The sequence below is a fragment of the Eubalaena glacialis genome, chromosome 11 (genome assembly GCF_028564815.1).
Source record: "Eubalaena glacialis isolate mEubGla1 chromosome 11, mEubGla1.1.hap2.+ XY, whole genome shotgun sequence".
In the NCBI taxonomy this organism is placed as follows: Eukaryota; Metazoa; Chordata; class Mammalia; order Artiodactyla; family Balaenidae; genus Eubalaena; species Eubalaena glacialis.
The window spans coordinates 114,861,472-114,874,268 of NC_083726.1; the positions used below are offsets into that span (position 1 = coordinate 114,861,472).

Below are 12,797 nucleotides of genomic sequence, written 5' to 3' on the forward strand. Positions count from 1 at the left end.
AGTTCTAATTTGTAGATCTCTACTTTTTATAATTCCTTAAAATATAATTAGTAGTGAAAAATGACAAGTTTATCTTAGCTGCTTATTTTTGAACCCACTAATCCGGTTCAGCTCTTTTAGCAAAGCTGAATAACGTATAAACTAGAAACTAATGAGACTGCTAGTTAGTATTTTGAACTACCTTCTTAATACTAAGAACCCACTGGTCTCCACAGTTAAGACTTTGGAAGCTGTGTCAAACTTCAGGCTGACTAATAACATTCTGTTTTATTCCCCTTGTTCTTCAGGTGGGAAAATACTGCAATAGCCAGGGAATTTTTTTTTTTTTTAAGACAGAACTTTTTTCTGTATGGATCCCTCATTTAAACATGGAAATCTACTTAGTAAAATTAGAATTTATTTTTTATTTAGTTCAGGTCTGTGCAAAGAAAAAAACCAATTAACCCTAAAATCAGGGGTTTGTGATGGGAAAATGTGAACCTTCTTTTCATGATTTGTCTCTTTGTCTTGTTTTTTGGCAATTTATTTCTCCTTCAGCTGACGGGACGGTTGACAGTGGTCAGGGATCTTCTGTCTTCACAGAGTCTCGAGTGAGCAGCCAACAGACAGTTTCGTATGGTTCCCAGCATGAGCAGGCACATTCCACTGGCACCCTCCCAGGGCACACAGCATCTGCTGTCCAGGCACAGGCTCAGCCCCATGGGGTATATCCACCCTCAAGTATGGTGAGTAGCCGTGCAAGAGAGTGTAAGCCTATAATGTGTTCGGTTCAGACTCTTCTGCCAAATGAGTAACAGCATGAGTCCAGAGTAAAAAGTACAAATGGCGCATCTCCAAAGGAGGCAGGTTGATCATAGAGTATAATCGGAGTCGTTCAGGCAGGGGAGGACACCTGCATTAATGTGTGAAGACACTGTTTACAAGATTTAAACCGATCTGCGTTTGATTAAAGATAATGCTCTCTGTAGCCCTTCAGTGTTGAAACTGTTCCAAGCAGTGTAAGACGGGCACACAAGTGGTTTGGGGGCGGGGGCAAGGAGAGTTTTTCAGAAGTTACTTAAAAGAATTACTGAGTGTTTTCTGTAAGGTGTCTTAATGTATGAAACACAGGTAAGACCTTCAGGCCATGATAGAATGCTGCATGTGAGTACTCTATAGTGAAGGAATGACCATTTAATTTAGCGCTTGTGTTCAATCATCAGTTGCTATGCGTGTTCTCGCCTTAAAGTCTGTGTTGGACGCGAGTTCCTTCCCCAGTATATGTTCATTTGCTTTTTCCCGTTATTTTGGTATCTGTTTTATGACTGATTTATTTTCAATGTCAACTTATAGAAATTATATCCTGAAATATTTTATACATTTATATCTATGCATATATACACATACATACACACACATACACACATTATTACCCATGTTTTACATTAGCCACTCTTGCTTCTCATATAGAGAATGTTCAAATAGATCATTAGATAATGCCCCATGTCTTTTGTTGACCCTCCGTGAAGTCTTCAGAGGTGAATAAGATGCATTTTCTGCCTCAGGAAGGAACTGAGAATTACTGGTCACTGTAGGGCCCTTGTTTAGTGAGATCTTCAGGCAGATAGATTGTCCCTCTTTCTCAGAAAGCTTTTTATCTGAATTCGTGGAACTCTTGCTCTTCATTAAATGAAACTCTATCTGTTTCTGGTAAGAAAATACTTCTGCTTGTTGTGGTCTCTTATCCTACAGCTTGGAATAAAAGATGTTTGGCTAGGTCTCAAGATGGATGGCCACAGTAACAGAAAGAAAACTTCCAATGTACTAATGTTCTAACAACCTACTTCTGTGACCTTTAAAATAAGTAGGTAGGGTAGAAGAGCTTTATACAGACTGTACAGGTGTATTTCTGTGATCTAACATATTATTTGTCAGCATTTCTTGTCACTTTCTACTCTTGTTGATTTCTTCTGGATCATCATAACTATAGATTTTTTTTAAAACTATTTTTAATCTCTTGGCTTCCCTCATCACAGGGTTTATGAACTTTGGGTCTCTGTTTTAGAAAAGGAAATGGACTGATCATTTATGAAGATGTTAAATATTTGCGCCACAAATATAGCTACATTTGGTGCTCTAAAAGCAGACTTTAATGAAATGACAGTCTTGCCTTTTAATGACAATATTCTGTGGAAGTATCATGAAGAGTTATTAAATATTGAGGATTTTTCAAAACTTTTATAATTATTCCTTTCTAATTCCAGAAAAAATTTACTGTGGCTTGCAACAGTATGTATCAATTAGAAGTGGAATTAAAAATAAAATAAAAGAGAAGCAAGAGTGGGAAAAAAAGAAAATGTAATCAATTACACAGTTCACAATATCTAAAAGGAAATAACGAACTTGCTCAGGACAGCCTTGCAGCGTTAGATTTACTGCTTTGTAGCTATATTAAAACCTTTATGTTAAGGTGCTTCAAACTTTCTAACTTTGTAAACCAAAGTTGAACCTCTGATGTGGCTGAAAAAAATTTAAAGTTATTCTTTAGAGATTCACATTTCAGATATTTTTCCATTGACTACTTTAATAAAAATACAGAATGTTTCCTGTGTCTATTATGAATTATGTCTAGAAAGCTAATGCTCTTCCTAGTAGAAAATGACTTTTTAGCTTTATAGATAAAGATAGGCAAGTGTAATAAGTAAAATACTGTGAGCCAACAACTTTTTTGTCTAATGCCTTCTAAAATAGAACTGAGAAATCTTTTATGTCTGAGGTTTCCAGAGCTCCTGCAAAGCGATCCAGGCTTAAAATCTTCTACATCTTATAATGTACGTGAAACTAATAGAATTCATTCTTGTTTAATCTTAATAAGTTTGCAGAAGCTGCAAGCCAACATTCATCATTTTCCCTGTCTGTTCTGCTGCCTCAGTCAGTCGGTCATTCTTACTCGCACACTCATAACAATTAATGTTATTGCAGAATGTTTAGGAAGATACTTGGTCATTGTTGTGGTTGTTCATACGTGACCAACAGTCTAGAGAGAATAGTTACGATCTGCCAAGTGTGCTTTGCGGGATTCCGTCTCTCCTCAAAAAACGGCTTTGTGGAATTGGGGAGGATGGAACATTTCTTTACGTCAAGTATGCCCTGTTACCATTGTACGTTTGGTTATCCTGTTTTCAGAGTGCTGTGTTTTTCATGTGCGTGTTTGTTTTCTGTTTAGCCTCGTTGTGGCCGTAGCATGTCAGTTTGTGTCCCCCATCTTTCTGCTGTTCCCTCTCTGTCCCGCATCTCTCCCAGTGCTCCTTCCACCCCACCACCAGTGCTGTCTGCACCTCTTTCTCCTTCCCTCCTTCGGACTGCCCCTGAGGAAACCTTTGCCGAAAAGCTTTCTAAAGCATTGGAGAGTGTCCTGCCTATGCACTCTGCCTTTCAGCGCAAGCACCGACGCTCCAGCCTGCCTTCCCTCTTTGTCAGTACTGTATGTAACATAAACTTCCTGACAAAACTTATTACCAGTGAATACATCCAGGCATCAAGAATTTTAATACAAATTAAGTAAAGAACAGGGCTAGACTTAGTAATATATTATGCTTTTACGTTACCAGTTTTTCCTGTGGTTTCCCATAACTTTTTGTTATGTAAGGCTTTAAGGGGGAGAAAAGCAAGGGGGCCGTGAGAGAGAATGCTTCTAACACCCTTGGCATCTATCAGCGGGGAGCCATAAAATTGAGCTGTTGTTATATTCTCCTATCCCCCACCAACGTATTCAGATCCTTGCATTTTCATACCTTAGCAAAGAATGTGTGTATTATTTAATTTTAAACTCGTTGGCTTAATCAAAAGCAAATTTTCTCTTTATCAAACATTACCCAAACATGTTTTCTGCTCACTTTATTCCAAAGAGACACTAATGACACTGGATGAGTCCATTTTTTTCCAATAGTGAGTGAAGAATAATTGAAGAGGGAAAGTTGCTTTTAATTTGTTAGCTGTTTAAAATGAGGTGTCAACAAACTAAAAGGCCACATAATGTTCCCTCTTGGAAATTTTTTTTCTTTGAATAAGGTGGGATCTTGACTCTAATGGAATACATTAGATACACATAGAGTACATGTGATTTTCTTTGGCCCCATTAATGTCTATAGAAAGTCTATCTTTCAGAGTTGTTTTAAACACTGTGGTACTTTGCTGCTGCTTTTCCAGATAGAGAATTTAGTTAACATTCTGATCTAGCAACTCCCAAATCTTGAGATTTTTACCTAGGAGAATGATTAACTGTATAGTGTTTTATGGCTTTGGGATACTCTTTGAATAAACAACAGTAAAATGGAGCATTCTGAGTCAAAACAGAAACCTCCTTTTAGCTGTTGTGAAGAAGTAACAGTGGAGCCATTTTGCCTATTTGATAGGGGTCTTCCCTATTGAAAGAATGAAACTGATCTACCTTTTAAAAAAAGAGTCCGTGAAAGTGAGTTATTACAGTGTGTACTGTTTGCATTTGACAGGGTACGATTCTAACTTTAGAGTTTTTAATCTAGAACTGCCTCTGTGACAAAAAGTGCTATTAAATCGAGTTGGCTCTTATTTAAATTATCCTTTTCACCTGATTTGAACACCAAATTAGTCAACACTTAACTAGAATCAGAAAAGTGGACATTCAATGATTTGGCATCTGTGACATGTTTCGTGTAGTAAAATTAACTGCATCTGGTTTGGGGCAGACAGGGGAAAGACATGACAGTCACTAGCCAAGTTGTGTATATTTTACTATCCACCAAAAATCTCTTCTGATTTCTAGTCAGAAGACATACTGTTAGTTGATCAGAAATGAACCCTGGAGCCTCTAACACACCAGCAGACAATAAGGCTTCAGAGTAGGAAGACTTGGTACAGTTATAAGTGAACATATAAATTGTAGGTAAAAGCCGAATAATCACTTAGAAGGTTAAATTCTTCCATTTCCTTTGAGAGGGGAAAGTTGTGGAAAAGCAGCTCTTATCTAATGCAAAGAGTCCCACAGAATAGTTTTATTGACCCTGGATGTATTTAATGGATTTTTACTATGCACATAATTTCCAAAAGCATTGTTATTTCTTTATTAATTATAAATTTGGTGTAACCGTTTCATAGCATTACACAGTTACCCAATTGTGCATGTCAATGTAATTTCACATATGAATGTATGAATTACTTGTCTTATTCATGTTGATACAGCCTCAGTCCATGGCGCATCCGCGTGGGGGGACCCCAACATACCCAGAATCACAGATATTTTTCCCAACTATTCATGAACGTCCAGTTTCTTTTTCACCACCTCCCACCTGTCCACCGAAGGTGGCCATTTCCCAGCGGCGTAAGAGCACCTCCTTCCTGGAAGCCCAAACTCACCACTTCCAGCCCCTGCTGAGGACTGTTGGCCAAAATCTTCTTCCACCTGGTAGCAGCCCAACTAACTGGACACCAGAGGCTGTAGTTATGTTGGGTACTGCAGCCAGTAGAGTCACTGGAGAGCCATGTGAGATACAGGTCCAACCTATGTTTGAACCAACTCAAGTTTACAGTGACTGTAGACCTGGACTGGTACTTCCGGAAGAAGCTCACTACTTTATTCCTCAGGAAGCAGTGTATCTAGCTGGGGTACAGTACCAGGCCCAGGTGGCAGAACAGTTTGAGGGTATTCCGTACAACTCACCAGTCCTGTCAAGTCCTATGAGACAGACACCTGAACAGAAGCCAGGGCAAGGGGGCCCTACCTCAAGTTCTGTCTTTGAATTTCCATCCGGACAGGCTTTCGTGGTAGGACACCTCCAGAATTTAAGATTAGATTCTGGACTGAGCCCAGGATCTCCCCTCTCTAGCATTTCTGCACCTATCAGTACAGATGCTACAGGCTTGAAATTTCACCCTGTCTTTGTTCCTCATTCTGCACCTGCCGTGTTAACTCATAACAGTGAGAGCAGAAGCAATGGTGTATTTGAGTTTCATGCTCATACTCCAAGCTCCTCTTCAGGAGAAGGAGGAGGAGGAGTTTTACCTCAGCGCATTTACCGAAATCGACAGGTTGCTGTGGACTTGAATCAGGAAGAACCACCTCCTCAATCCACAGGATTACACGGCCGCCTGCAGCCTGTGACTGAAGAACAGCATGATTTCCAGGCCCCAGAACTGACCGTCTCTGTGGTAGAGCCCACCGGACAGAGCTGGCCCATAGGAAGCCCAGAATATTCCAGTGATTCCTCACAAATCACTTCTTCAGACCCCAGTGATTTTCAATCACCTCCCCCTACAGGGGGAGCAGCTGCACCTTTTGGCTCTGACGTCTCATTACCCTTTATCCGTCTGCCTCAGACAGTGTTACAAGAATCCCCACTTTTCTTCTGTTTCCCCCAAGGAGCCACATCTCCGCAGGTTTTATCTGCCTCATTTTCTTCAGGAGGATCTGCACTCCATCCACAGGTTATAGGAAAACTTCCACGGTTCTTTTACACTACCCCGCTGTGCACCGTTACGTTTAAGTTTTCTGTCCCTCCTTTCCCTTCATGAGGGATGTTGTTTAATTTTATTATGGGGTTTCTCCATGGGGGGGTGATTTCAAACTACTTGTATTTAAGAGCAAAATATGAGACAGAAGCTGCCCGATTTACCTATAACGTGTACACCCTTGGAAAAGAGAGCACAAAAACTTAGAATTTTAGTTACTCATCGAAGTCCGTTACTTCTGTCCATATGTAGAGTGGACAGAGTTTTCAACTAGTAGTGAACACATAAATGTCTGTAAAGTTGACTGAGCATTGATTATTTACAAATACTAATGTGAAGTATTTCTTTCTCCCTAGAAACAAACATGGCTAGTTTTTAAAAAAATAGAGAAGGTAACGTTTCTTTTCCTGTAAAATGCAAAGAATGGAAAATAGGGAATCTTTCTTTTTCTTTTTTAAGTAGTGTTAGGAATATACAGAGTTTTCATTAGTATGGAAGGATCTTAAAAGACAGAGAGGAAACATCTTAGGAATTTGTCTTAACAAATGAGGATGCCTTTTAAAAATGGCATTAGTCAGACAGGTCACTATGTATTATATGTTCAAATAAAATGTTAATCCACAAAATTGACTGATTCTAATTTTTAGCAACTAAGTTAGAATCTAGTGTGGGTGACGGGGGTTTTTTTGTTTTGTTTTAGGGATTTGTGGTACATGTTGCAAGGTAAAGACCATTAGATACCTCAGTTCTTAGATTTTTCCTCAACAAATTTAGATTTTGTTGTTTATGAATATGAGCATATGCACCCTCTTGCAAATAAAGACAAAGTGATGGACATAATAGCATTCAAGAAGTGGAGTCAGTATTGACTATTTCATATATTATTCCTTTGATACATTTTGTCAAATGTATAAGTCTTATAAAATTTATGTAGGAGACTATGCAGTTAAATAGGAAACTTTGCAATTATATATTCAAGATAACATTTGGATGTTTTAAATATCCCACTCTTTTATAAAGTACTATATGTTCTTCTTTGTACTTTCGTCCTATGTTCTTCCCCCATCAGGGGCATAAATAACCCCCAAAATATACATAAAGTATCAGTTACCTAGAGCAGTACTGAGAAGCAAAAAGATCCAGAAACTTGAAAATCTGTACTGTGTGCACATGCGGTATGGTACGCTCACATTAACACACTGGTTGCCAGCCCATACTGTGAACGTGTATGCACTGCCAGCCTTGCTCCTTTAAACTTTCCAAAATGAAATTTCAAACATCAGGTAGTTTACAGAAAAGGTGCAGAAAGAATGTATACTCACAGTGGTTAAGATGCAGTAGAATGTGATGTTCTATCCAAGTAAGCTTCAGAGAAGCCCCTCTAAACTGAAATGAAACAGCAAAGGTGGGCCTTTTCGTTTTCTTAGCTCACCTATTATCAAGTCCTGCATTCAGTTCTCACCTAATTTATTTTAACTTAAGATCTCTTCTAGGTGAGGGTTTCTCAAATTCCAACCGTATGGACATTTTAGGTGAGATGGCTCTTTGCTGTGAGGGCTGCCCTGTGCATTTGTAGAGTGTTTAGCGGCATCCCTGGCCTCCCCCCACCAAGTACCAGTAGCAGTTGTGACAACCAAAACTAGCCCCAGACACTGCCAGACGTCCTTGGGAAGGGGCATGGGGTTCCCAAAGTGCCCCTGCTTGAGAGCCATTGCTCTAGGTACTTGGCAGGTAATGATGATAACAATTTTTTTTACATTTTTGACAAAAGTCACTATAGCACTACAAGAAATAGCAAAAGGAACCAAATAGCATTATTAAATACCCTTTTTTCTTCAATTGTTTGGATAGTTTTTTCACATTGATAGTCATTATTTTTCCTGATTATTTTCAATAATAATTTTATTTTGAATCTTACTATTTTGGCAAAAAATATAGCCTGAGCAGCGGGGTAGGTTAGGTTTTAACCATCAGTGGTTTTTGCATGGAATCAGAGTATGTTCTGTAATATGATCCTTCTCTAACCTTCTCTTTAAAAACATGCCCCAGCGGTCTCTCCCTACATACTTAATCAAGCGAATGTTTCATCTTGCTCAGGCAAACTCTCAGGAGCTCACATATTTATTGCAAAATCCTGACCTCTGTATAAACGTACCTTTGGGCTTCTCTAATTTTTTGTATTCACTTCTCTCCTTCAGGCACAGGGGCAGAGCCAGGGTCAGCAATCTTCAAGTAGTTTAACAGGGGTTTCATCCTCCCAACCCATACAACATTCTCAGCAGGTGAGAGCAACTCATTGCTACATTTTATGGATAAGCAATAGCCAAAACACTGTTTTACGTCTTTCATGAATTGGATTCCTGATGTAAATGGCTTGCTAAGTTTTTGAAAGGAAAATCCAGAGGCATAACATTTCCTGTCTTCAGTAACGTTTTAGAAAATCTTTTGTTTAATGTATTTTTGAATGGTCTATTAGATTAGACATATATTGAAATTCAAAAGAATTATTTTTACTGACATAATTTATGTGCCTTCTTAAACAGATGATTCTACACTATTTTAACAATACGGTTGACCCTTGAACAGCACAGGGGGTTAGGGGCACAGGCCTTCTGCACAGTCGAAAATCTGTGCATAACTTTATGGTGGGTCCTCCCTCTCTGAAGTTACACATCGACAGATTAAACCAATCTTGGATCGCGTAGCACTGAAGTGTGTATTTATTGAAAAAAATTAACATATAAGTGAACCCATGCCGTTCAAACCTGTGTTATTCGAGGATCAACTGTACAAAGAATATCAATTTTGTGTGTATGTATTTCACGATTTGTCCTTTTGTGAGCATCTTACCATTGCTTTCATTGTGCTTGACTCTAGTAATGCTCCGCTCCTTTTTAATTATTTCTAATCTGTGGGGTGGGGCATCAGATTTTATGCTAAAATGAATGAAAGCCTAAGAACAACTACTTCAGGAACTTTAAAAAAATGTTTTGAACTTCTGATTTGGGGAATTTGTTCCCAAAGTTTCAGAGAACTCAAGGGATTAGTATAATGCTGATGTATTCAACAGCAAAACTGGTAATTGTAAAATTAAAATATCTGTAGTGCATCACTGATATTAGTTAACAGTAATTATTTACATGGAAATAATGCTTTGGGGGCACAATCGAATATTTATTATCTGTTTCAAATAAAATTTATAGCCACTACATGTGTCATAAAAACTTCCCAGTGAATTATTTTGTTGATAGTTCCCTATGCGGTGTGTTTTCAAACCACCAAATTCTAACTTGGCTTGTTTCTATTAAGTTTTGAAACTAAGTTTTTAATTCTCGTTACAAATGGCCTGCTCGCAGTCCAGCGTGTGATCATGGAGTCGTTTGATGCTAGTTTACGATTAGATGTTCCTTGTACAAGATTAGTTTGGTTATACAGGCAAACCTCGCTTTACTGGGCTTCGCTTTCTTGTGCTTCGTAGGTACTACATTTTTTTTTTTTTTTTTTTACAAATTGAAGATTTGTGTTAACCCTGCTTCAAGCAAGTCTGTTGGCACCATTTTTCCAACAGCATTTGCTCATTTCGTGTCTCTGTGTCACGTTTTGCTAATTCCCACACTTATATCGAACTTCGTCATTATTATTATATTTGTTATGGTGATCTGTGATCAGTGATCTTTGATGTTACTATTGCAAAAGGATTATGACTTGCTGAAGGCTCAGATGATGGTTAGCATCTATTAACAATAAAGCATTTTTTAAATTAGGGTACGCATATTGTCTTTTTAGTCATGATGCTGTTTCACACTTAATAGACTACAGTGAGGTATATGCACTAGGAAACAAAAAAATTCATGTGCTTGGATTATTGCAATATTCACTTTATTGCAATGATCTGAACCAAACCTGTAATATCTCCGAGGTGCCTGTATATACATTTTCTCTGTGGCCAACACCTCTATCTTATAGAATGGAAGGGCTGGGAATTACATGTTTTGTCTTGCTCCTGCCCTTTCTTCCAGACAAGTGTCTGAATCTATATATAATTATTGTTACGTACAAGTAGTCACATTTTTGCCAACCGTAACAGGTTTAATTATATTAACAACCCCTGATAAGAATACAAATTAAAAGTTACATAAAGCTGAGTGAGGACAGAAACGCTATCATGGATACCAGTCTCCTAATTCGCTTATCTTTGGACACAGGCCAATACCAGTAAAATGTGCAGATTTAAGTGTATGCTCTGTTTTTCCTTTTCCAAAGGAATTTGTTATGAAGCAGTGAAATAAGCCATTGAGTTTAATGGTGATGAAAGTATGCACAGTTGGGGGGCGGGGGGCAGCTCCACAAATGTCAGGTTAAAAGAATCAGGTGCTTGTCTCTTCTGGGAAAAGATATGACTAAATGGCTGTCTCTACAGTACAAATAAAAATTCCCGTTTCAGTGATGCTTTTTTCAGATAGTTCTATTTTGTGAGTTATTTTAAATATAGGATGAGTTAAGTAGAATCATAAAATTGAGCCCTCCATCTAAATAAGTGTATGCAGTCTAGAATATTTAACTTTTCCAGGGTTGCATAACCAATAGATAGATAGAACTAAACATTACAAACCAGAATCCAAGATTTCTACAGTAGTTTTCTTTTTTCTGCATTAAAGTTCTACAGGGACTCATGATTCTGCAAAGGTACCCAAGGAGCTGTATTTGTTTGTTTTATCTTCTGGGGTTCCATATATAGAAAAGAAAGATTGTAAACTTTCTGTACTGTACAGTTAGAGTCTGTTTTTAGATCTGATTTTCGTTTTGCATACCATCACGTCCCAACACCACCTTAGGAAACCATCTCTCTAATTTTACTAGTGTGAGGAAAGAGATGAACTTTAGCCAAAGTTTACTTTATTTCTTGTGTTTCTGAAATATAGTGAATAAAGGATTGCTTCTTTTCACGTTTTTATCAAGAATCTCTTCTAGTGGTATATCGTGTCTTAATGAGGTACCAGAAATAGCTTTCTCCTACTGGAAATCTGAGTATTTTGCTGCCATGAAAGGTCATGAGCTACCCTGCTTCCTTAATAATTTCTTCCATAGGGCACATGTAGTCTGTACGTATCTCTTACTTTTTGTTCAACTAAGGCTCATGAACATTTTTTTCAAGCACCCTTGTCCAACAGATAGTACATGGTCAGTACAGGCTGTTTTCAAGAGGCAGTTTTATGCAAAGCATGATGCCAAGTTGCTATGCTAAACAGTACTTGTTTGGCTAAAGTGTTGATTATTAGCCAGTGTGATTGTGCAAAAAAAAAAACACACACCATATACTCCTGTCCTATCCAGAGGTGCCACTTCTCTATAAATGCTTTAATGTATAACTGGCATACATGCCTCTCAATTATTCTAAGCAAGGAGTGAGGGTATATGTTTATAAAACTGCTCATTTTTGACAGTACACACACACACACACACATACACACACACACACACACCCTCAATTATTCTAAGCAAGGAGTGAGGGTATATGTTTGTAAAACTGCTCATTTTTGACAGTACACACACACACACACACACACACACACACCCAACTAATTAAACAGTTTACACACTCACACACCCAACTAATTAAACAGTTTTTTCCTAACTGAGTTCATGCTCTGAAGGACCATGTGCTAGGCACGGATGGACTACCAAGATGGATCATATAAGGCTACTTTCAGGGAGCCTGAATAATCTGGTAAACACATACGTCAACTCCTACAAAATGAGTAAGGATAATAGCTAACATATATACAGTGTGCAAAGCACTCTACCTGTATTTTTATTTAATCCCTCTATGAACCCTATAAATATAGGTACTATCATTATTTCCATTGTACGGATGGGAAAGCTGAAACGAGATCTGGAGAAGCTGAGTACTTTACCCAAACTTACACAGCTTCTAAAAGATAGAAAGAATTTAAATCCAAGTAGTCTGACTCCGTGAAAGGAGGAGACTGTATCTCTTCTGAGCAGGGAGGGGGATATCAGTAGGTGTATGAAAGAGCATTTGAACTGGACTCTGATTATGAGTTAGATTCAGATGAAGGATGAGGAATATTCTAGGCCCAAAGAAAAGGGCAGGGGGGCAGTATAAGCAAGGTAGAAGGCACAAAGGTAGAAAGCTGTGAGACAGAAACAAATAAACCTTGGGTTCAGTGTAGCTAGAATACAGATAAGTCAGGACTTATGGTTAGGACTCCGTGCTCCCAATGCAGGGGGCACTAGTTTGATCCCTGGTCAGGGAACTAAGATCCCACATGCCACGTGGCACGGCCTAAAACATAACAAACAAACAAATA

General features: G+C 38.4%; 1 protein-coding gene across 19 annotated transcripts in view; it reads left to right on the top strand.

Annotated features, from left to right (window-relative positions):
* Nucleotides 1–12,797, top strand: part of WNK1 (WNK lysine deficient protein kinase 1) — a 132,651-nt gene that overhangs the window by 88,764 nt on the left and 31,090 nt on the right. For 12 of the 19 annotated variants that reach the window (XM_061205984.1, XM_061205989.1, XM_061205991.1 and 9 more), the window contains 3 exons: nucleotides 538–725; nucleotides 5,200–6,441; nucleotides 8,664–8,747. In XM_061205984.1, the coding sequence (XP_061061967.1) occupies nucleotides 538–725; nucleotides 5,200–6,441; nucleotides 8,664–8,747 (1,514 nt within the window). The remainder of the gene's footprint in view (nucleotides 1–537; nucleotides 726–5,199; nucleotides 6,442–8,663; nucleotides 8,748–12,797) is intronic. The other 7 variants (XM_061205997.1, XM_061205998.1, XM_061206002.1 and 4 more) reach the window with 2 other exon arrangements.